The 25479-nt window shown below is 40.8% G+C and overlaps 1 protein-coding gene across 1 annotated transcript in view; it reads right to left on the reverse strand.

The window, feature by feature from the left end:
• Positions 1–1951: 1951 nt before the first annotated feature.
• The window catches only part of BCL2 (BCL2 apoptosis regulator), a 96445-nt gene continuing 72917 nt past the window's right edge, over positions 1952–25479 (reverse strand). The window contains exon 2 of the mRNA XM_063400843.1: positions 1952–6671. Within this exon, the coding sequence (XP_063256913.1) occupies positions 6537–6671 (135 nt within the window). The 3' untranslated portion in view covers positions 1952–6536. The remainder of the gene's footprint in view (positions 6672–25479) is intronic.

The raw sequence follows: 25479 nt of genomic DNA on the forward strand, positions 1-25479 counted from the left end.
ATCAGAACAGGTACTCCCACTGGAGAGGAAGAGGCATCTTCCAGGTGAACTAATCCAGAAACACTCCTCAGTATATTGCAGGATAGCAAGGAGGGTCTGCACATTTAGAAGTCTTAAAAAAATTAGATAGGCATGTTTTTAATTGACATGTATTTATCTCCATGAGATTTTAGAGATCCATTCTGAACATCCTCAGTACTTGTGCTCAACTGTAGTGGGGAGCAGTGAACTACAGCCCATGATGGGACGCTTCAAGAGCTGCTTTGTTGTTTGTCCATGTGTGCAAATCAGTTTCTTGAATGCACAAATCTTGACTCCATTGCCTTTTGCCCAGAGTAACATGTCCTCCAAGGCAGTTCTGGATACCAAAGAGTTAGTTGCAAGCAGAAGGCTAGCTCCTCCTAGGGTCAGTTGTTACATGAAACTTAAATGCCATGCAGCTGGTACCCAGCCATTCATAGTGGAATGAACCTCACTTTCCACCACTTGTAGACTTCTATTAAATATTTAACAACTGAGGAGGACAAAAGCAGGAGCTATAGGTACTATGGGATAGAGAGCCTGGTGCTGCAGAGGGACGACCGCACACTGCTGCTTGTGCAGCTTCAGTGGAGACTTACTGTGCTTGAAACCACTCAGTAATGTTTTGAGAAGGGAGCCTTCTGGTTTTGGCCCAGCAAAACTTCTTTTTTTTAGGGTGCTCCTATTTAATTTTCAGACAGCCAAACCCCACCTCCATTATCAGGTCTGATGTTCATTTTGCCTTTATCCAGACCTCTTCTGTTCTCCCCATCTGCTCACTGTGCTTGGTCCCAGTGGTAAGGTAAGCACTTAATCCCAGGTGCTGATCTATTAGCTTTTTAAAAAAATTGGAGTTATCTGACTGGGCAGAAAGAGAAGAATCCCTGAACTAATTTACCTGGTTTTGCTGAACTCCCTGTGGAAACTTAATCCCATTTTCCTTTTTTAGGTTTTAGCTAGAAAAAATGCAGTTCTGGGGCTGCTCTCCTCCAAGTCCTTGTCTTCTTTTTTCAAAAATAATGGCAGAGAGAAATTGTAGTACTTGCCCTACTGCAACATGGTTTACCTTCTGCCTTGCAAAGGTTTAGTAACCTTGCTCTCTGCTGGATAGTTAAATCCCAGAGCTCAGAGGACAGAGAATGGATTGCATTCTGTTGCTATTGCTTCTCCTTTCAGTTTCAGGCTGACTCCCTTCATCTTCTCTGTCTTCATGGATGCAGACAGAGGGGTTGATGTTTTGCACTCGTGCCTGAATTGTGCTGGAAAAACACTACTTCAGCCACTTGCAAAATGTGCATCTACAACAGCCCAGTGCACACATTTGGCTCCAAAACCCACTCAAGAAGCTAGATAAATTCTTAAAGCAGTTAAATACTCATTACCTGAACACACTGAGCTATGTTCTACTTGAGTTAAAGAAAGAGAAGGTAAGAGGCAACTCCTGTGATTCAAGGGGCAGTTAACATGAGCCTGTAAGAAGCAAAATACCAAAACACTTTTTGGAAACCAGTCATAACCATAAGAAACCTTCACCAGTAACAAAAATATTTCTTCTGCTCCTGTTGAAACTTGCTCATGTGCACTTCCAGCTCCTGTTTGCAAGAATGAAAGCCTGTTTTGGTAAATAAATGGAAGAGCCTTGCTGTGCTTTCTGCAAGGCATTAAATGAACGGGAGGGCAGAAAGGGTGACACTGTCCTTGGGCCCCAAAGTGCAGGCTGCCCCCGGGGGCTATTTCACACAGCAGCAGCTACTCAAGCCTGGGTCACTGCATCTTCATGAACAAAGCTGTGAGTACTGGCCCCTGCTGAGCAGAACAGGTGAACAGAACTATCAGAAAGGAAACATTATGTGTCATTTAGGGGATTACACTCAAAATGTTTGAGTAGCTTTTTACCGATAAATCCTAAACAATGCAAATGCACAACAAGTATCTCACAGTGTGCTTTTATTATTTTTTCACAATATAAACGAGACAGACATAGAAAGTTTAATGACAGCATGTTCTTATAACATTTTAAAGACAAAGAACAACATAATCGTATTAAATGATGATAAACTGACAAACTACATTACCATACATATATCATCCAAAGGTACTGGATAAACAATATTTGCTTATGTACATTTATGCTGGTGATAATTAAAAATTCAAATATTCAGAAGAAAAAGAAAAAAACGCTATTTAAATTATAAAAATATATAGTTTTTGTGTGGAACTCTTAATGCTGTATTACTTTTTGAAGATAATTTCATTGTGTGATGAAGCTGCATTAACTTAGTATAGAAGTGCGATTTAAACCAAATACAGATTAAATTAGCTCTTTTGTCTTCCTTGTATTTAGCCTTGTTGGAAAGAGAGATAGAAATGAAAAATAAAGCCGGGCTCTTGCAATGAGAAAAAAATTTATACCCATAAATTAAAATATGTGTAATTTTTCATATAGTACTGAGCCATAAACTCATAAAAGAAATGAATTATTTTGCTAGTTGGTTCAAAGATGGAGAGAGGAAAAAGAAGAAAGGCTTTAAACATGTTACTTCACTATACTTTTAATCAATAGGTTTGTGGAGTGCAGGTGCACAACTAAGCAGTGTCATGCTTCAGGGTCAAAGCATGCAGTCCAGACTCTTGCTGCCTCAACTGGGGAGACTGCATGGACTGGGAGGACTGGGACCATGTTCTTTGAACTGCATCACCTTCATGCTGCCTTTGCAAATCTGGTTTCACACTTCTTTTTCATAATTGTTCCTTCTTAGTGCAAAACTACTTAGGCTATATAATCCCCAATCATAACAGCAAACTGACTAACTTTTATAGATTAGGTAATTTTATAATAATTTACATGTCATTTTGTAATTGCAAATTTTTAATAATCGTAGCCGTGTAGTGCACACATTTGTAGCTGCTTTTAGTTAACAGTTATTTTCAGACCATCTTGGGTGAACTCCTGCAACATGTGAAACTGAAGATTTTCTTACATACCATTGTCATTCTCCATATCTTCCAGCTCCCTCTGTCATCTGTATATTCTCTGGTACCTCAAGAGCCCCATTAGTCCTTTGGTGGATCCAGTGTTTGTTCCATTAAGAAATGTCCTCTGTATCACCTCTAATTGCAGAACACTTTTGCACAAATTTTTCCTCTCTTCCTAAGATACTGATTTATGACAAATTTCAGGTGATCCTACAGATTATTTTTTCAGAAGCAAAATACTTTTCTTCATTATTTTCTAAAAAAATTCAGAGAAAAAGTATTAAGGATACCTAAGCTGAATACAGCAAAATCCAGTACTTCTTGATATCTATTTGCTGTTTTTAAAAAGACTGCCTTCAGCATTAACGAAGGTCTATAGTTAATTGTGGGGTCTCTGCAGGCTTTTTCTCTGCCCTTATATCATCCTTCTTCAATGGAAAGGATGAAAGATAAACAAATTCCAGGTAACACTCATCTTTAACCAGGGAGATGTTTCAATGATCTCTCTATTTCCCTCCACTTCTTGACCACTTCCTTCCATTTCGATTTCTGATTCCCTACATCTAAACACTTCAGAAGTGTCCTTTTTTTTTTTTTTTTTTCTTCTTCATTTTTTTTTTTCTTTTACAATTTGGTTGTGGTGGGAGTGGTCAGATGTCTGTGCATACATAATGAGAGAGGATGGGTTTTCACTAAAGCATAGTCTTCGAGCATGGAAGTCTGTAAGGCATTTTGTGGAGAAAAAAATCTTACATGGAAGTATAATGAAGAGTAGGAAAGACAGGATTTATTGCAAAGGAAATGCAGGAGAAGAGAGGATTTTATTTAAGAACTTCAAGCTTTTATATACATTCAATGTTTCTAAAATGTTTTCTTAATAAATGTATTATCAACTATCATTATACCTAATGCAGTCACAATACTGTACTATTCTGCAGTCAGGATGGGAAAACTCCATTAGCTCTTTAATAAAATAAAACCGTCAACAGTCATCATGACTCTTCTCTTTGCCTGGAACTAACAAATACACTGGGAAGTCCAGTGAGTAGACACAACAGAACACAAAATCCTCAGTATTCATTTAATTGTGTATCATGTGTCATCTTCATATTATTTCTAAAGCAGCTTTAAAAAACTTTAGCCATTGGAAGGTATTAAAAAACAAAACCCCATTCAAATTATCCACTTATTATAGCAGCACTGGAATTGACATTTTTTACTACTTTTGACAATGTAAACCTTTAATAAAACAAACAATGTTGAAACAATTTGAGGTCTAATAGTTTATAAACTTTAATGGGCATATGGGCACAAATCGAAACGAAGACTAGATTGTGAAATGAAATATAAGCTCAGTAGCAGCCAATTCCAGTTGTGCAATTGGCTGCAAACAAATTCAATTTGTAAGCTGAGATAAAAAACAAAGCCCACACTCAATCCACAATACTCCTCAGTTCCTCTGATTTGAAATATTTTTCATAAAACCCTACATGACCATGCCCACTTCTCACAGAAGCACTCTGAAAGCACTGCAGGTACTATTTGTTTGATGGTGGGATTTTTCCATTTCCTTTAATTAAGCATAGTTCACATTTTTGTGTTCTTAGAAATATTTCCTTTCTATGTTTCTATAAAATTAAGTAATTTCAAATCTGAAATGTAAGCTTGCTCCATCTTTGCTCATACAAAGTGTAGGTGCCACGACTAAATAGCAGTAAAAATGCTGAGATGTACAACTCTTAAAAAAACCAACCAAACATAAAAGCAGCTTTGAAGACACAACATCAACTACAGCCTTAACATTGAACATATTACATTCCCGAGTTACTGGAGATATTTTGCATATAATGCCACAAAGTTATTCAGCTGAAATCTTGAGGTTGGAGCTACAGTTTATTCACTGCGTGTTTTTCACCCTTTGAGCTCTTATGTATTGTACGGTACATTTTATCCAGAGCTTTGCAAACTTTCCTTTTATATCTGGATGTCCATTTACCCACAAATCCCAGATTTCAAAAAGTTTCATAGAAAAAATAGAAGCGTAGGATTTAAAACATTTGAAGCTGGACATTTCCATGACTCAGAGCAGCCCCTGGGACTCAACGCTTCAGAGTCTTCGGTTTCCAGGGGACTCCTGGCCCCCGTTGAGCTCACGGAAAGCCCCGCTTTGAACACAGGTCTGTTTTATAAAACTGTATTATGTTCTCTGTATTAATTTTACTTGTGTTGCATTTTGTAACAGGAGTAGATGACTTCACACCTCCCACTCCCCCTTTTCCTTCACCCTATTTTCACTTGAGATGACAGTAGGCACCTGCACAAGAGAGGTGTCAAAGAGTCTCTGTCCAGAGAGAGGATTTTGAGTTCCTTCATCAACTTTTCTTTTGCAGACAGTCTTAGGAGATTATCAGCAGGAAAATATTTTGAGGGTGAAGGGCAGGATGATAAATCTCACTTTCCTTTCCTGTTATGAAAATGAACTTGATTTTGGTGTCCAGTTTGATAAACAAGGATAGTCAGAGCTAATCTGTAACATAGCTGAGGTCTGCTTTTTGCCAAATAAAATTAAGATCTTTTTCAACTTTCAGGGATTTAGAGACCACATCTAATTGGTTTCAAACCCCCGGAGGAACTCTGTAAGTAAGCAGGATTAGTTGCAGATATGAGCCCACTAAAGTGGGACACAGGTCAGGTCTTCAGACTTCAGCTCTGCTCTGTTGAAGCAGGCACTTAAGGTCTCCTGATGTTTCTGTGTCAGTAGCCACAAAAAACATTTTGCTGTTGAGAAAATCATTGGAACAGCAATTTCCTGCGAGCCCCAAAGATTTAACTTCATACTTCCATTAAAAAAAAAGTTGACATGTATTGTGTGGGTATTGTGATTATGATGTGATGGCACGGCTGGTAACTTGAAAACACATTTAAAAGGCATAGGCAATCATATTTCCAACTGTTCTCCTGTAGGGATAGCCGAGTGTCCTTCAAGAAGTTTCTGTCTTGACTCCACGTATGTACCATGTTGAATTGTTTAATGTCAGTTCTTGCCAGCAGGACAGGGTGAGAACTTTGTTCATGCTGACATTGTCTTTCAGATACCTCCTGGAAAATGCTAGGAAATTCAACACAATCTGGCAGTTTTTAGCAGCTCAAGTAACTGCCCTTGTAAGTGTAAGCAGGTAGGTCTTTGTCAGTATATTCACTCTTCAGAGACAAAATAATCCAGCTAGCGGCATTAATTAAAAAAAAAAAAAACCAACGTAAAATACTCTGGGGCTCATTAAAGTTAAGAATAACAACATGATGTGATGACAGATACAGCTTGCTGAGGTTCTGAAAATAGCAGGTTAAAATGTAAATATCTTTTAATAAATAATTTTCCGGCAATGTAAAAATAAATGATATTTCCTTTGGCAGTAATAGCTGATTTAATCTTTCGCTGGGAAGTTGCTTTGCTCATAAAATATCGTTGTGCTACAGAAAAAAAAATATTATTTTGTTGTTTTGAAAGACTTTTGTAATCCACAATAAACTGGGTGACTCTACTTATGTCCGAGATAAGCGCCAAGAGTGATGCAAGCTCCCACCAGAACCAGACTCAGGATAGTCTTCAGAGAGATCCAGGAGAAATCGAACAAAGGCCTCATACTATTGCCATACAACTCCACAAAGGCATCCTAGAAAGGGAAATAATGAGAAAAGGAATATCAGAATTGCAGTTACTGCTTTTTGGGGGAATGGGGGGAATGTGGAAAAGGAGGCAACTTCTTCACCCTCAGGGGTCACCAAACAAACCAACTGACACAAGAAAAACACACAAACTGATTAAAACAGTGATTTGGGAGCTCTCTTTGTGCTTAAAAAAAGTTCTCCTGCCTATTTCTTTATAAATATTACTGAAATTGCTTACAGTTGTGACTTCTGCTTTAGGCATGCCCAGTCTAACAGAAAAGACAGAAGCAGCATTTTAAAATATAAGGTACTACTATTTTGGGTCCTAAATGTTATCTATACAAACATACACAAAGGAAGTAGATGAACCTTCATTCTCCAAATCTTTCATTTCCACTGGATAAGGAACATCTATATTGCAGGTCAGCTTCATTGAAAATAAGGCAGTATTTGTGTGGTTCCCTTGGGATGGGCTCAGAAGACTTTGTGTAGTAGCCACAGATGTTTCTTCCTTATGAACTGAAGTTGTTAGGGTTGTGTTACACCTATGATAATCTTTCACAACTATCACCAAAAAGGGTGATTCTGTGGTCCAGTGCTCCAGGGAAATCTGGTCATGCACGTAGGCACCAAATGGAAAGGCTGTTTAAGTTGCAAAGATAAAGTTTTTGTGACTCATAAACAGAACGGGATTTGACCGGGCAAATGATTGGTGATACTCTGCACGTAATGCCTTTCTTGCAGGCTGCAATTCCTAATGAGCATGAAGCTTCAGAGCATTCCTGAGAGACAGATAAATCATACTGTATGGCACGAAAGCAGTAAATAGCCAAGCTGAATGACTTTAAAAATGTGACAAAACTGATAGCATCATTTATGGCAACTCTTTTACGGTGCGGCCAATTAAGATCTGCTTCCAAGCTACTGAAATAGGCCCATGAAACAGCTATCTAACGTGATGATTTCTGTCTCTACTTTTGTTACCCCAGGCTTCCCATTTTTGGTAGAAGTTAACATTCTCTATTAAAGTTATTGTGCCTTTAGCTGTTTAGCAATGTTATTATGCTAGGAGGTAACCTGTCTTCTAATATTGCATAAATTGTTATGGTTTACAGCAGGAATTGAGGAGAGAAAGGTGTCCATTTTTGATGTAAACCTTTCAACCGAGTTAATGATAATCAAATTCTGTAGTTAATTTAGCTTCTCTCATCAGGCATCTCTAGTTATTGTCAGAAGAGGCGCGTTTGTGGTTTTACCACGAGAGGGCGCATAAGGTTTTTTAATATTTTGATTTCTATTCACTAGACGCTGAGTGAAGATTCAAATAAATAATAGATATTTGCTTCCAAAATGTGTCATTACATTAAGTAATATTGGTACATGCTGTAGATCAGAGTGGATGTAAGTAGGTAAGACTTGGTAACAGCACAGCCACAGGCTCTGGCCAACTGAGTGACGTGAAAACACGTCTGCCTCTTGCTATTTCTCAATGCTTGTTCCTCTAGGCAATCATTTTCCAGCTTGGGTTTCCAAAGGTATATTCTTAAGTGAAAGCAGTTTAACCTTTTGTGGGGAGGATGGAATGTTTTCATGCAAACTCTTCATTTCAGAGAGAAATTGGCAACTTTTGCTTAGCTGCCTGTTTTTTGACATAGACATTTGCAAACTCTGGCCTTAATATTCTGCTGTGCTGTTGCAGAGCTGAAAAGGCACACTCAGTTTGCTGTGCAGCTCTTTGGAAAGCTGCTTTTATTTCTCCTTAAGGCTATGAAGTAACACAATATCCTAAAATGTTACAGACTGGGCTAAATCCTGTTGTCGCCAGTACAGACTCACTGACTTCCACGGGAGCCTTGTCTGTACAGGGAGTTCAAGATCAAACCTTATAAAAATACAACATGGGTAAAATTCAACACTTGGTGATATTATTATGGGTGGAAAAGAGAGGAAATGAAAAAAAAAACCCGTCATGGAAACACAAGTCATAAGAAAACATTTAAACGCTATGGTTTTCATGGTTTCTTTCTGTGGGGAAGGTCTCACTTCTGTATATTCGTGACAGTTGATGCATACACAATATCAATATCAAAATGAGCGTATTTTGTGCCTCCCTTCTATCCCAGTTCAGTTTTTCTGTGAGACCATTTCCAAATATTCCATAGAACTTCTGGTATTGGGTATGGAGATAGACAGAGAGGAACAGTAAAACTTGGATACAAGACAAAAATATGGCATAACCTATGGCTCAAAAGAGGAATGTTAACAAAAAATGTGCAGCATGCAGTACTTTTTTGTCTGAGATTATTACAACAATAACATGAACCCAACCTAATGGTGTCTGCACTATATATTACAAGTAGCTCTTTATGATCGTTCCCCCTCCCATTCTCAAACATCCTGATTAGGCCTATTTCCGAAGCTTGTTTGAACAGCCTGTCACTATTTGTTTAAGTTTCAAACCTGTTTTAAATAAACACATGTCCATTTTATGTACTAAAACAAGGGGGGTGGGAGGAGGGAAGTATGACCCGTTGCTGAAAACTATTTTAGCACAAAGAGAATCCTAAACAGAATCTTAACTGTTTCATAAGGTTTTGTCTTCTGTAAATCCATGTATTTGTCACTTGATTTTTGTCACCTGAACTTCTCTGTTTAAAATAAGAGAATCTCAGCTAAAATAAATAAGATTAGTAAAATTGTTTGAAACACTTGATGTCCTTTGAAAAGCACTCTTAATAATGAAAGCAAGGGTCCCCTTGGCAAATAGACCGAGGCAAGTTTTGGCTTGGTCAACCTTTCTGGAAGTCTTACAAAATTGGAAAGAAAATCATTGCAGACCTTGCTTTTAAGACCTTCAAAATTTAATGGGAAGTTATATCCTGGATGTAAAATTATATCAGGGCTTTTAAAAATTATATGGAAAAGAACTCTTCATTCAGCTCTGTAAGTTTTTAAAAAGACATTTCTGAAGAAGCTTTTATTAAGTCAAATCAGTCCGTTGCTGTTTTACTGTGCAACTTCATATTGACCGTTTCCGTGAAGCAAGAAAGGTGGTGGTGGAGAAGGAAAGATGCTCTGCCCAAGCTGCTCTTAGGCACCAAATGACCTGAGATACCTGCTTCACCTTGCCTGTTTTGACTGCAAGCCATGAGGATTGCCACACGGACACCCCTTACTGCCTTCTTGCCCACTGGACTATATATAGGGAGGAGAGAGCATATTCCTGGCCAGAGTTCCAGGGATTTGCAGAGAGCCCAGGACAGAAGTGGAGTTTGTCACTCTGGGAGGATTTGGAGGCGTAATAGTGCACTGAGTCAGGGCAGTCTTAAAACAAAGAGATCACACTATCCCGCTCTTGCAAATTCGGCAGCTCTGATCCAAGAAACAAATGTCATCTTTAATTACACGGGCATTCTTTGCTTGTGGAATGAGCCCAGTTTGTTCAGCCTCGGTCCTTTTGCAGCTCAGAAAGGCCAGGCACAGCTCCTTGGTCACAGAGGAGGATGTACTGCCCACAGGCAGAGCCCAGAGGTGCATTTGGATCTGACGGCTCCTTACCAAAACTGTGGAGGGAGAAGGCAATTTCTGCCTGGCATTTCTGACCGAGGGGGCGGCGGGGAGAGCAAACATGAGGAAGTAAACGCTTCCTTTTTCTACCTGAATCAAACAGCTGGTGAGGAAGTGACTTTATTTCCCTCGTTATCATTGGGTTGGCAGGATATCCTCTTGAGCCACACTGTATTGAATGAAGAGCCAGAGAGACTTCCATTTTACTGTACGGGAATTGCCTTGCAGCTATTTTACGCTGCCCTCTCTGTGACTCCAAAACAAACAAACAAACACACGCTAAACCCTGGCTTTTGAAGAAACTTGCACAGGTCTGAACAAGGCCTCTCTGCCACCCAGTACGGGGCAGGAGAGGGAACTCTGATGCCAAGATTTGGCAGCTGAACGACTTTTCCGTCACCCCTGCCTTCACACGAATGACATAAATTCTCATAAAAGCTTTTGTTCCCACATGGTAACTCATTTCAGAAAGAGTTTGGGGAGGGAGGGACAGAGGGGGTGGACAGAGCTGGTTAAATCGTCCCATGTTTTCTATGCAGTGAAACCTCATTAAAATGTCATCTTGCAGCTAACGAGAAAAGTTCTTGGAACACGAAAAGTAGACAAATGTGTAGCTGTTCTTTTCCCAAAGAGTTTATGGGTCTTTAATGCAAGCCTAAGATGTGAGTACATGCAAATAAGGGCAGCTCAGCCCTTGGCTGCGTTGTGCCGAGGTGTGGTGTTTCACAAGCTCCGTATCTTTAGAGAGGCCGATATCCTTTTACACCTGGGAGTGCCGACAGGCTGGTAGTTCTGCCAGGTGCACATTAACAAATTATAATGGGAAGGAAAAGAAGGTGTCACCACACAAGCCCTGCTGATCATGGAAAAAGAACCTGCCTGGGGAGTGGCTTTGGCATGTGAACCCCTGAACCAATTTCCATCTGGGTTTTTTTTTTTTCCCCCTTCACCTTTGCTCGTAGTAGAAATTGGGTCTGTTTTGGAGACATGGTTCAGTGATGAACACCGCAGTGCTAAGTTAATGGTTGGACTTGATGACATTAGAGGTCTTGTCCAGCCCCCTATGATTCCATGATTCTGTATTGAATTCTCTGTTTCTGCAAGCTGATGTGTTGGATGCTGGCTGCATACACTTTTTTATTTTGTTTCTCCAAAACAAGTGTTGTCTGAGGTTTCTGAATTTGAACAAAACTGGTTTTCATCACAGTAGTCTTGCCTAACTTCTTTGTTCCTTGTCCTTACTATCTATTTGTATAAATTCCTGCATCAGTGAGCTTGTGATTCTGGGGCTCTCACTGTAAGGCTGTGTGAACTGGCAAGTAGTGGAAATATTATTTGCATGACTGACTAAACATGTCACTCAGATGGAGACATCTAAGGAGCAAGGACTGACTGTGGTTAGGTTTGCTCATGAAAAGTGATGTATCTGCTTAGAAATATATAAATGTGAGTAGTTATAGTAATGGTGATGAACTACTCCTCCTGTCTTGTGCTCCTAAAGAGTGACCCTCCTGGCAGGCAGGTTTTCTCCAGACCCCTGTGAGATGAAGGGTAAATCCAGGCTTTGAGGAATAGTCAAGCCACATCTTTAAACACAGGATTTGTAAGGTGTTGATCACTTAGCTTGGATTGAAATCCATCCGGTGTTCAGACTAGGCCACATTCTTGTCAAACCAAGTCAGCATGAGAACTGTTTCAGTAATTTAGTCTTGGCGTCTCTATTTAATTCATTTAGACGTGGTTCTGCAATATGCAAAAGCCCAGACCTAATGGAGGCTGCCTCGTTCTCTTATTCCTGGAAAGGCCCGCACTATAAAATGAGGTATTTCTGGCATCAGGATAACAGCTGTAATGTCACTGCAGCAGCTAGCTGGTGGTATTTGGTGCGTGCCCTTTCTGAGGGAGCACTATTAGCAATTATGAGAAAAAGAAGGCGAGAAGGCCTTCTGGACAAAATACTGTGTTCAAACACATGGTCAAAGCTGCTGTATTTGATCCTTCACAATTTTCTGATCTTTTGTAGATTGATAGTCTTACTCAAATAATCTGCTGGTTTATTTAATTTTCTGAAGGTATCTTACTTAAATAGAGTGCTATAAACTGTTCTACCTAGAAAACAAATGTGTCCCTACACATGAATCTTAGTTGCACCAAAACCAAGTTATTAGTGGACCATATTCTTCCCCAAATTATCAAACCCATTCTAAAGAGTTTACATTCACATGCAACAGTAAATCTAGTGACACCCATTTGCAGATTTGTGAGTCACTTTGAAGGAGAAAGCAAGTGTCACAGAACTGCTGGGGAGACTCATCCTACCCTGTAACATTGCTCTTATACCTGCATCGTCCAAAAAGAGGCTGGATGCATTAAGACCCCTGTCAAGTCTTCAGAATGGCTTTAAAAAATAATGACAAAAGGGGCATGAATGTCAACACAGGCCTGTTTTTCTCTAAATCTTACTTACATTCTCTGTCTTGCTTGTAACTGGCTTTCAATATGCAAACAGCCCAGCTAATTTAAAAGTGCAGTCTCTGAAGATTTCTCTACAGTGGATGCTGCACTGACAGTAGAGGGAAATGTGAACACATCCCCCATTTTATTCCCTGCCTGCTCCAGCTGCCCGGGCTGCTCCTGGGCTGCCGCAGAAGAGTTAAATCGTGTAACTGCCTGGGAAATGGGAAATGAAAGTAGCTGCTTGTAGAAGTGCCCAGAGTGCTGTGGCACAGTGTTCGTCCTCCAGGCGACAACTTTCATCTAACAAGCGCATCCTGCGGTGCCAGGCTCAAGGCACAGGTATGACCTGTGCGGAGGCAGAGAGAGGACAGCAAGGTGGCAAAGCTGTCAGCCTGGGGAGGGCCCTGGCTCAGGGTGGCCTTGGCCAGAAAAGGCTGAGTGCACGTGTGAACCAGATGGGTGAAATCCAACTGGTCTGACCAGGCTGTCCCATCAGCTGCACCACGAGGGACCAGTCATGCGTTTTTCTGCCACTTGTTTTAACATCCCTCGGGGATATGGTCCATCTCATGTTTGTTGTTTCAACACTCAGTTCTGATCAAGCCCCTTTGGCTTGACAAACTCGTGCTCAGCATTGAGCAAGAGTAGCACAGACCTGGAGTGGTGGCCTGCCTGTGCCATGGTGCTCTGTGGGCTCAACGGTGTTCCAGCAGCCAGAGACCATGTGGAAGTGCCACCCAATTCTTGCATGACTTGATGCAAACACTTGGTTTTTTTCTAAATCTTGTGACAAGCAGCTGATTTACAGGGCCAGAGAGACAACACAGCTAACATTACGTTAAAGTAACCTCACGATAAATCTGCAGTTTAATGAGTAAGTGCAAAAAAAGGCTGTGCTGTAGACTTCAATGGACAGTTACATTTCTACCACCAGCCACCTGGAAAATACGAATTTGCCCATGTGTTTTCTTTGGCAGCCTACACCTCATTAGCGGCTCAGACCATTTCTGCTCACCTGGAAAAGCCTTATTTGAGGCAGAGAAGAGGCAGCATTTTTTGGTCATTGCTGTCTTTTGCCATGTCCTAAGTCAGCCCTCCCACCAGGAGCTGTGGGAGGCAGACAGGTCCCAGCAGTCTGATGGAATGCTGCAAATTTTCCCCTTCCAATGTGGTGCACGTGAGAATAGGGCCTCTTGGTGTCTTGCTCCATGTTCTCATCAATTCACAGCTAAGTGATAATGGGAAATTAAAATAAGGAGAAGTTTCAGGTCTGCATCTGCTCTGAAGAGATTGTTTTTAATTGGATGCCTCTCCACACCCCACTTTTTGTCCTTTCTGTCCTGTTGACCACTTGTGCAAAAACGTGAGACCTGGTAGAGAAATGGAGGGTGAAGGAGCAGGGAAAAGAATGAGCAGAGTCTGTGTAAACTGAGTCAAGTAGAAATTTGGACAAAATGAACTAAGTGGGACAGGTGAAAACTGTTGTCAAAAAAGCTTAACTTTTAAGCCAAGACAGTCTTATGCATTGTCTTGCCTTATGGAGGGGTGGCTCATAGGTTAAGGTGGGCTGGTAAATCTTCAATTTTTGCATTCATCCAGAAAGTCCTTTGGTAAATGTTATCAGGTAAGAGCTAACAGGGACCATATGAAAAAAAAAGGACCAGTAAGAGTAAGAATACAAGCCAAGTCACAAACAGAGTAAAGGACTTTGCTTTGTTATTCAAAACAGCTCATATTCATTTGCATACACAGTTGTAATTCATTAACTATGACCATTAGATTTATTTAAATACCACCCAGCAAAACCAAAATACGAAGACCTAAAAAAAGCAGACCATCTCTGCCTCTCGACCTCCAAAACCAACACCAAAACATACAACAGACATCCTGCAGGAGAACTGGGATCTTCTCCCATTCAAAGGAAGTACCACCAGGATGTTGGAAAGCAACACACCTCCTATCCATATGCATACTTTAATCCTTCTGTAACAGGAAATAATGTCTTGATGATATAAGAAAGGGCACAAATGCTCCATGTCTCCTTTTAGCAGGAAGCTCTGAAACTGAAAAATATTAGACACTGGTAGCAGGAGAAAAACTGCTATCCTTTAAGTACTGCAGGAGCTTTGCTATTTTGGTAGTCACTATTCTGGTCATATTCCTTGATAGAAACATGGCTTATACCAGCTTTAGGAGTCTGCCAGCATGGTTGAAGTACCTTCCAAACAATATGAGTTATACTGGCAAAAGGACTCCTCTCTGGTCTGAGTCTACCTAAGTCTACATAGTGGGGAAGGGAATCATGCCAAAATAGTTATCTTTGTAGCTAGGGATGTGATTTTTTCCCCATGAGATAGTTGTGCTGGCCAGACTTTGTCATGTAGACCCTAGGAATTTTTATTTGCAAAATAAGACTGTAATTTATTTTAACCAGATGTTCAGCACTGATCTGTGTCTGTGCATTTGCAGCACACTCCAAGTAATTTTTACTGTGAAAGACACATACCTTGGACACTGGTAAGATTTTAAAAACATAATGCTGAAACTTTAAGACTGTGGTAGGCTTTCCTTTTTTTGTTGTTGGTAATGGGTAGCTCCCAGTGAAGTAAGCTGGTGTTCTGGGTGTTGGAGTTTTGCTCCTATCAATCAGATTCCCCACAGGCCCTGTATGGTGAAAGTCTCAGCCCTCCCGGGTATCAGAAATTCACATCAATTGCTGGAGCAAGTCATGCAGTTCCTTACAACCTAATGGCTGCTGGGAGAATAGAGTGAGAGCTGAAATGACCTAGGATCTCTCTTTTCTCAGTAAAAAGCAGGAGGTACAAGTGCCAGTCCTCTGAATAAACAGATCCCTCTTTGTTTTCTTTCATGCCTGGTGTTCTTGAAGGGAGGCAGGGGCTGGTTCTGCTACAGGACAGTGATCATCAGAGTGGTCACGTAGCTGTCACTGGAGCCTGATGTACCAACCAATATCAACAAGTTACACATACAGATCCTTGGGAACAGCTGAAATACAGCTTAGCCTGCATTCCTATGGCCAGTCATTCAAAACAGAAACTAAAGGATTTAGCTAACTGCTGCTTATTTTTTTTTATAAGCCTGCGCGTCCTTGCAGATCATTCACAAAGGGCTGCACATTTATATTTCCTGTTGACATCCTTTGAAAGGGAGAATGCCAGTGGAAATTGGATCTTTTAATCAAGAAGTTTTGTGGACAGCAAGTCGGATAAAAATTTGTGAAGGATAAAATTCTATCACTGTGACCTTGAACTAGGATCACAAGGAAGGAGAGTGCTGTTAACTTAGGCAGGAAAGACTGGTAATTATTTCATGTGTTGTGTTTCCAAGTCAGTAGAAATTTCATGCAAAATTTCAGATACTCAAAGGAAAGAATATAAAACAAAATCAGGACTGTCAGCCAAGGAAACAAAAAGCATCACCTATGAAATCGGCCTTGAAAGCTTCCCCAAATTTTAAAATAAGTAAGACATCACAGATCAGAAGTCGCAGATCAAAATTGATATAAAGTCCTTCATAAATGTCACAATTTATTTTTTTAATTCTTCTAAGAGCAGGTGGGAGCACACAGCAGAGCACAGTTCTACAGAGGTGAAGGGAGAGCTCACCTTGCACTCATCAGGCCACCTCAGGGTCAGGGAGAGATAGGGGTGCAAACACTGTGGGTATATTAGAATAGTACTCCAGGCAGACTGAATATTCCTGCTGTGAAACTAGCACAACCACTGCTCAGAGGCAGCTCCAGAATCCCTGTGCAGCGCTGGGCTCTGCTGTGTAGATGTGCCCTGAGGCACTACCGGAGAAAAAACGATGGATCCTGCTCCTGCTTACGGCGTTGCCTTCCCCGTAGAGCAGTGTGAGCTGTGACTCCTGTGCCAGCAGCTGCTGCTGAAAGCCTAGTCTCTCCTGCCCAGTCACTTCAATGCAGCCTCAAGAATTTCATTAACGCATTATTCTGCAATTAAAGAGCTGCCCTTGCTTAAGAGCCAGAGGAAGTGATTACAAGGGCTGAGGAATTTGTGTGTGGTGGAAGGAGAGGCACTAGATCTGGAAGCAGGTGCAGCAATCATCTCGTGGATGACCACAAGTAACCCCTGTGTGCAACCACCTCCCGCTTCTGTCCCTCTTCAGCCCGTGCACATCTTGATGCTCTTTTTCTTGGAGTTCTCCCATTGCTGCCAAAAGGTTTCTTCTCCCCCCTAGATCTTCCATCACCAATATCTGCTGCTCCTACCCCAAAGTGGGAAGGCCCAAAGATGCTTTCCATCAGCTTTGCATCAATAGGGGCTTCCTAACCAGACAGACAGAGTGGTAACTCTCAGCTGGCACTTTATGGCTGGAATCCAATGCATAAGTGCTATAAACCCACCCAGGAGCTGCCTTCAGAGTGTCCTATAATTAACTGTTGCTGCTGTAAGTTTAGACAAACCCAGGAAATCACATGCAAAATTCTGTCTGATTTGCTATCTAATCATCTTCTATCTAGGTTCTTATACCACACACATTGCTGTGGTATCTGAGCATCTTGGTGCCTGGATGCAAGTCAGATAAACCCTTTTCAAGCTAGCTAAGCTGCAGTCCCCGACACTTCTACACTCTTTTGCAGCCAACACTTTTGCTACAAGCAAACTGCAAAGAAGCTTCTTCAAAGATTTGCTGAGAGTACCAGCTTCTCCTGTCTTCCTTTCCCAGATAATGTAAGGTTGGGAAATTTGCCAAGCATCATGCTAAACTGAAAGAGACATTCAAATTGCAGTGAGTGCATGAGCCAAGGGAGCCCAGCCTGCCAGAATGTTATTGTAGTGTTCTCAAGAAGTTCTCAGCATTAAGACTTCATTTTGTTGTGTGCCTGTATGTCTGGTTAGGAGATGCTCCACTGGAGCCCAGAAAGTCATTGCTTCCTCAATATTAAATACAAGCATCTCAGCCAGCTACAAACCATTTGCTAGCTTCAAACTTTTAAGTCAGTTTTGTTTCTTTTTCTTTTAAGCTTGGAAGTGTTTGATCCTGCGGTTACCATCACTTGAAACAGAACTTCTGCTTTCAAGAAGATTTCAGATATACCCTTTTCTGATGACCATACAATCGAAGCAAGAACACAGACAGGGATCAGCAGTCAAAAAAGGTGTATTATTTCTGGATAAGAAATAATAGATATGGGTTTGATTGATTTCAGATCAAGTAAAGGAAGAGAAAAGTTCAGAACTTATCTACACTTCTAACAGTAAAGAAGCAATCCTCCCCCCAGGAGGAACTATTTACACTGATATCAAAGTGTATTCTGACTCATTAACTGAAATACATTGTGCTGGTGGGAGACAGTTATATCAGCAAGATTTTGTCTACAGAAGGGTTCACACTAGTGAAACTTATATCCATAAAAAAAAGTCAGATGCATCAGCAACACGGGCACACAGTAGGGTGCAAACAAACCACAAAACCTTGTGAAGAATTTGCAGACCAATGCTTTGGGCTGTTTTACATATCTGTATTCTAAAAATTCCTGTATGTCCATACTGAGAGCAGTTAAGATACAAAGACCCGCAACCTCCATCTAGAGCAACACAAGCATCAAGAAACTAAAAGAAAACCAAAGCACCTTCCTTTTTTAGGCCATTTACTCCCACAGCTTTAGCTGTAGAGTTGGGGGTAGGGGGTTGAGGGAAAGAAGCTGAACTGAGCTGGTAATCACAGCATTAAGTTGATCTGACTATTAGAAAACTTTAATTTCAATGTTCCCCATGGGGTTTCTGGTATTTATTTCCTTATTTACTTCTTGAGCCTATTTAATACTTTGACCTGAAGGAAGAAGAATTCATACAAGCAAGAAGATTAAAGGTTCAAATTAGTTAAAGATGAAACAAATCTATTAGTTCATTAAAGGCCAATGATGGTGCCAGTGGTGGTGATAGTATCACAGATTAAACTGTTAATATGCTTGAAGAAAAAAGACATTTTCAAGCACAGGTTGTAGATGGCTTTTGATTGGAAAAAATACACTGCTGCTTTGCAACCTTTTTGCCCAATGTTTTCTGTCCCATCCAAATGGCCCTTCCACACATGATGTAAGAGCCATGAAAGGGTCAGTGAGTCTCTTCTCATGCCGACCTGACCCTGAATGTTGGTTTCAGTCTAATTTGCCATCTGTGTTCACTCCAAAACTGTACCTCTGAATTTGCATTCGTTTCACACATTGGAGGCTTTTCATATGCTTTGTTCATGTAGTCTCTTTCCTTCTGGTGTGCATTTCTTCTGTCATTTCTTGTGTGATTCTTTCTTCCTCTGGCTGTTTAACATTACTTCCTTCATTACTTCTCTTTCCACTATTCACTTTCAGGCATTCAGTAATGCCTTGCAGAGTTTCCACAAAGCATTTGTCCCTACACAAGCTATGCCTTTCCTTGATGGAATATTGCTTATTCCTGTCTATGGAGCAGAAGTTAGTGGAGACAAATACATGATTGTCATTGTGCCAGCTAATCATGCTCGAGCCGTGGTCCCAGCAGGTTTTAACTGCAGCTGGCTGCCACAACGCTGAACGTAGCCTAGGTGGATGTAATTGCCAAGCCACTGCAGGCACTGTGCCAAAGGGACTCTTCAAGGTTGTGCTGTGACACAGCGGTAGCCTGCAGCGAGACTAGCCCTGACTAGTACTTGATGACAGCTCAAGACACAGTTTGTGTCTCGAATAAACCCAAGTTGAAGTGGTGTTCCTCTAGAAGCAAGCAGGGGTCAGGTAGGAATGTTTAAAACAAGACTTAGTCCAACACCAGTTGTGTTAGGTTTGCTGTGAAACCAACACAAAACCATGCTCAGAAAGCAGGGATACCTGGGCACAGTACAGCTGCATGCAAAAACCTCTTATGTGGAAGGCACAGTGCACCTGTAAGATTTATCAAGGAGCTGGTAGTGGCTGAGCCATATCCCAAGTTCTCTGAAGGCTTTCATTCTCCTGGGAGGAGGAGCAGCTCATAAAGCTGTGTTTATTACTTCACCTCTGGCCAATTTGTAAGGGTAGATTTAGGAGGAGGAAGATGGAGTTGCTCATTGTTGAATTGCTAAAATACATACTTTTGTCACAAAGGTTAAAGAAAACATAAAGAGCATCACCTTGAAGAGGTGAAAGTTTGATCCTTGAACTGCCATACCAAATTAGGTTTCTGGTACATCTAAACATTAGCACTCACTGAGTTAGCTACAATCAGTTTGTGATTAATACCCAAGTTAAGAGTAGTTTCTTCCTTCTGTCTCTCATTTTTCCAAGATAGTGTTGCATCAAGTGTTAAGAAAATCGCTCTTCGAATTTGTGTGCCTCCTCATTTATTTGGCCAGGCTTTGGGGAGTAGCCCAAGTCCCCATTACCACAAATCTGTTAACAATTCTTTGGAGTTCAACAATGCTCATTCTGTTTCCTTTTCTTAAGCTGCATATTAGCAACAAAGACCTGCTAACGTCTTTACTTTTCAGAAGTTGTAAAAATGCTTTGGAATTTCTACTTTAGCATTTATTTATTTGTCTTCAGAGATTAAGTTGCACAGCCCTTCCCACTTACAGTTCAGCTAAATAATGTTCATGTTATCCTTCTATACAGGAGTATTTCCTCGCCTCTGTGGCCCAGTCTTTCTTTCCTGAACAGTTTGGAGGTAGATAATTATGTTCCACTACATTTCCCTACCACCCATTGCTATTAAAATCATCCTCCATGGCAAAAAAATGATTGCTCTTTTGCTTTTAAGCTTGTTACATTTGTCTAAATAGTTACGCTATTCAACTCCTTTTTCTGATACCTTCCTAGTTTTCCTGAATTCCCTTTCCTACATTTACCAAAATTACGACTCTCCAATGGTCGTAATTGGCATCATGTTCTCTGAATTCACAAGACGCTGCCATATATACAGATGTCTTTAATAGACATATCTGACTAATATGTTCCCCAGACACTCATAACTTCTGGCTTATTTGCAGGATCTCCTTCTGTTCTGGTCCTCTCCATTTTCTAGGCTTTCCTTCACTCAGTTACTCTACTCTCTGTCTAACAAACTAAAATACCTTTTTTCACAGTCTGTTCTGGCCACACTGAGAACTGGCACAGATCTCACTGCTTCATCAACTTGCATATGAAACTGGGAACAGCTGAGTCAAAGCCATTTGCCCTGTCTTGGACCAGAGTTTTTTGTCCAGCCAAATGATGTTACTTCCCAGACAATTCCTCTTACTTACTGGTAAGAAAAGCTCATCCAGTCCCTCATGATATCCATTTTTTTTTTTGGCTGAAATTAGGAAGCTTGCTGAGCTTGTGTTCATCATGACCATGTTCCTGGGGATAACTGGGGATGTTTGCCTCACCAGTCTCAGTTTGCCTGACCAGTGGCAAAGGCCAGCTTTAGTTGCAAAGAGTCACACTGTCTGCCAGAGAAGGATGATCTGACCCTCCACTCTGCAGCCATCAGGAGACTGGCTTATTAAAGAAAAGCCTTGGCTAGTTCGTGCCCAAGAGTCACCCTTCCCCTCTCAGATGACCTTTCAGCTTCTGAGCTTCCTCAATTTGTCACAGCCATTTGTGGGACTTCAGAACATTTGAAAGTAAAGAAGCAGAAGCTGTGTCAGATCAAGGGTCCTTAGAGGTAAGATATTTTAACCAGTTTCATAGTCCAAATAAGAGTTACAGTCTTTTTATCTGCTTTCTTGTGTTAATAAAATGTTTGGCTTTTGGCTGGACAAAAAACTGTCAGTACTTTATAACCCATGCAAGTTCCTTCTCACTGTCACTGTAATGTATCCCACTCACCTAAATCTTCAAAGAATGTTTTCAAGTTAGATTCCTAAACCCATGAGTAGACATCTGAGTAGGCTGAGCTTTGAAGTGGGGACCTCCTGCCTTGGTGGTCTGAGGTTAGGCAGGTGCCAAATATTGGAAGTCTTGGGCTGAGAAATACACTACAAAGCTACGGTTTGGATGGGGACAGAGGAAATGAGTTAAATTCCTGATCACATTCCTAAAATGTTAATATTATGCATTAATAATCATTGCACTGATAAAAATTTAATTAAAGCTGTTGGGATTTGAGAAGTCTTTTCTGAAAATGGTATTTGAATTTTCTGCACTCTTTATTTGACAGGAATCAGAGTAGAGCAATAAGACTATAAGAAAATTTTTTCAATAGGGAGAGCACTGGAACAAGCCATTTGGGAATGTAGCCATCTAACTGAACAAGGAGTCAATGAGTGACAGGGAGAGAGAACGCACAGATGGAGATTCAGCACCCTGGTCCTCATCATGCAAGAAATACAGGGATTTCAATAACATAAGGAAGGACAGGAAATTCAAGGCTGGTAAGACAGCATACTTTTGCATGCCATCCTCAATTAGACCATCTTATTATATAAAGTATTTAAATTAGATAATTCCTACATAATGCTGAGACGAGAGCTTAATGAGCTTCAAATAAGTAAATATTTCTACAGCAAACAAAAGCCAAAATTATAGGAAGAGTAGTAGTAATAATAATGGTGGCAATAACAATAATAGTAATAATAGTTGTTATTATAATAATTATAATGAAAGGCTTTTGTTTGAAGGATTAAATAAATCTCAGATTTTTGGGATTAGTGTGAGATCTTCAGGAAGGACTACACAAGACAGGGGGAAGGGTGGGAGATGACATTATCCTAAATCCACCTCCTGGGGCATTTCTTTACCTTCATTTGAGGCAGGTGGTGCCCAGCACAAACATAGATAGAGTCTGTGCTAGATTGATCATGATTCCAATAAAAATGGACAATTTAAAATAATTATGTATTAGCTGAGTAGGGAATTTTTGTGTCCTTCAGTGTTTATAAAGACTTCCTTCTAATTTTTTTCATGTTCATCTAACAAAAACACCTTGATTGAGACGAAATCCACGGATTCCTAAAGTAGGAATTGTATAGAAATTTAAAAAAAAATCTATACAAGCAACATTTAAAATATCTTTAACTTAAGAAAAAAATCCAATATCTTTTTATCTGCAAAATTAATGGGATTATTTAATATTAAAAAAATGCTGTAAGTTAAATTCAAGGCATAATGAAAGGCTGAGAAAAAACACCTTGTTCAAACCACGTTTTTAGAATGGGCAAGTTCTTTAATCTTAAAAGGAACATTTTCATAAACTATTTAATGAAAACTAAAAAGTAAACAGAACAAAAATTAGGCTTTGTTTATGTGTTTTATCCAAATGGAAGGAATAATAATTCAACATATAATGATAGTAACATAAATGGAAGAGGCTGTATTTAAAAAAAAAAAAAAAAAAAGAAAAAAGATAGCTCTGTTCCTTACTTAACTGAAAATGAAGGTAAAAAACCTGGTAACAATATGGAATTTAACCATGTGCCAGGGTATGAAATGCTACTGTTTATGGAGGGCCGCCTTCACTCCTTTGTCCAGCCACAGACACTGTGACAGGTCAGTCATGGGTTTTTAGCTGAATTAATCACAGCAGGGGAGGACGCTCTTCCCGGCTGCTCTGAGGACCACCCCTGCATTCCCTCTCTGTTTGAGGCTGGAGTGAATGCTGGAAGGCCACAGAAGCATGGCTGATGGTGCTGGGGCAGAAAAGGATTCACCACGCCGTAGATGGATCCCGTGGCTGAAGCCAGGGGCAGAGGGGCAGGCTGAGCAAGGGTATCCTCTTGGAAGGCCACAGTAGGAGCAGGGACACAGACTGTCTCCCTTCATGTGGTGGTGCTAAAGAAGACAGCAAAATCACATCAATCTGCAGGACTTTATCAGTCTGCTTCTTCTCTACACTCCCTAGAGAACTCCTCAGTTTATTTTTATTTTTCAGCCTTGCTTGAACCTCTTTCATTTCCTCCCCTGCTTAATTATGCAGCACTACATTATATAATTTTGAACTACGTGAACATTTTTAATAACATCAAGTCTTTTAAAACTGCTTCACAGAAGAGAAAATAGCTTGTATACCTGTAGTATGCCACGGGATAATGCAGTAGTGTCTTTCTCACCATCAGCAGTGCTTCCCAAACTCCCCTCCCCCAAGTACTTTCACTCACCCCTTTTCAGACCACTAAGCAACCACTGCCAATCACCCTTCACGCCCCATCCCATCACTTTCACTCTCAGTCATTTGCCCACTGCCTGTGAATCTGTCAGGACTTACTTCACCGAACCATTACAGACACCCGCCCCCTCTTAATCACCTCCTGAACCCTTTCATGCGGGCAGGGATAGTCATCAGTTGCTCAGCTACAGCTCTCGGTTCTACAGCCAATGCAAAAAATGCAGAAAGAGAGAGGAAAGAACCAAGTGATATGGGAAACTCCTCAGTCAGAAGTTTAGGCAGGTATGAGTGTCTTGGGACAGTTGAGGAATGCAGGAAACTCATCTGCTTGAAGCACTTCTGCAATGCAACAACTACACCCAGAGGCAGGTTCCCTTGGGTTCAGTAATTACGATGACTGAGAAAGAAACTCTTCCAGGTGATTCAGAGAAGCAGCCACCTAATGTGGCTATCCCTACACTGCCCTCTGATGAAAACTCTCTTCCCATCTATTGAGCACACAGGGAAAGTCCTTGCCTACCTACGTGGACCAGAATCGCTCATTTAGTCTTTGTATCTCAGTGCATCATCTGTGGGTGGTGGTAACAAAGCGCTTGTCTGAGGCCCGTGGAGAAGTGTTCCTGGAAGGTGAGTGCCACGGCAGCTGTGGAGGATAACCCGCAGTGGGAAACGACAAGTGCCTCTGCATGCGTGCAGAGCTGGGAAGTCCCCACAAAGGGAGTGTCCATGCCTGCTGAGATCAAGCACAGACACTCTTCTCTCTGTTTCTCTTGTAAAAAGGGTCGTGGTATTTCTTTTGGGGAATTGCGTATTGTGGCAAGTCAATTTTTAGATGTGTTTATCTTAAGTGGTTTTATATTCCTGCATTAGTTGGCTGTAGTAGAAGAAACTTCCATTTGCATATCTCCTCAGTTTTTGAGTGGAAAATCACAAGAAGAAGAAATTTCTCAATAACTCTTCAACCTGAACACTGCTTATCTTTTCTTTCAGCCTGCTGTTGAATGGAGTACCATTTTGAGCTAAGGGAGGCACTATTTGACAGAACAAAAGATACCTGTCCACGCCTGTCAAGTTCAAGAATATCTGGAAGGTACTATATTCAGATTTACTACTTTACAAAAATATCATGCAGAATCCAAAGATACTTTTCCCTGTAAATAAATCTAATGCCTAAACACTGGAGATATGCATATATGTATATGCATATGCATATTATCCATATGTATACATACACAACAACACATGTGTGTATATATGATGCTGAACAGTCTGAAAAACTAAGTGAAAAGTCAAGACCATGCAAGGAAATCGAATCTAGTATTCTGTTACTGTTTTCCCAGCTAACGATCATTCCCTAAAATAGTCTGGTTCATTAGCAGAGTCCACCACTGAGTGGTTACTGATGCAAAACATCCACCTTACACGTTGTAAAGGCTTGGTGCCAGAGCCTGCACTTCCTGTACGCACCTGCTTCATCCACAGCTCTGAGGTCAACACAAAGAGTTCCCATGTTTTCATTTGACTTTGGTCAGGTCCTCAACATTCTAAGGTGAGCCTTCCCACCGTTCAAAAAAAGAACCTCCCAGCTGTGAAAAGGACCCCAGAGCTCAGCTTGTTGTGTAACCAGGGGTGTGGGGGTAGTATCTGCAGAGACCGGGCAGACCCTGGAAGAGAATGGTCTGGACTGTGCACTGAGGGTTTCAATTAC

Source organism: Prinia subflava, chromosome 1 (assembly GCF_021018805.1).
Source record: "Prinia subflava isolate CZ2003 ecotype Zambia chromosome 1, Cam_Psub_1.2, whole genome shotgun sequence".
Classification (NCBI taxonomy): Eukaryota; Metazoa; Chordata; class Aves; order Passeriformes; family Cisticolidae; genus Prinia; species Prinia subflava.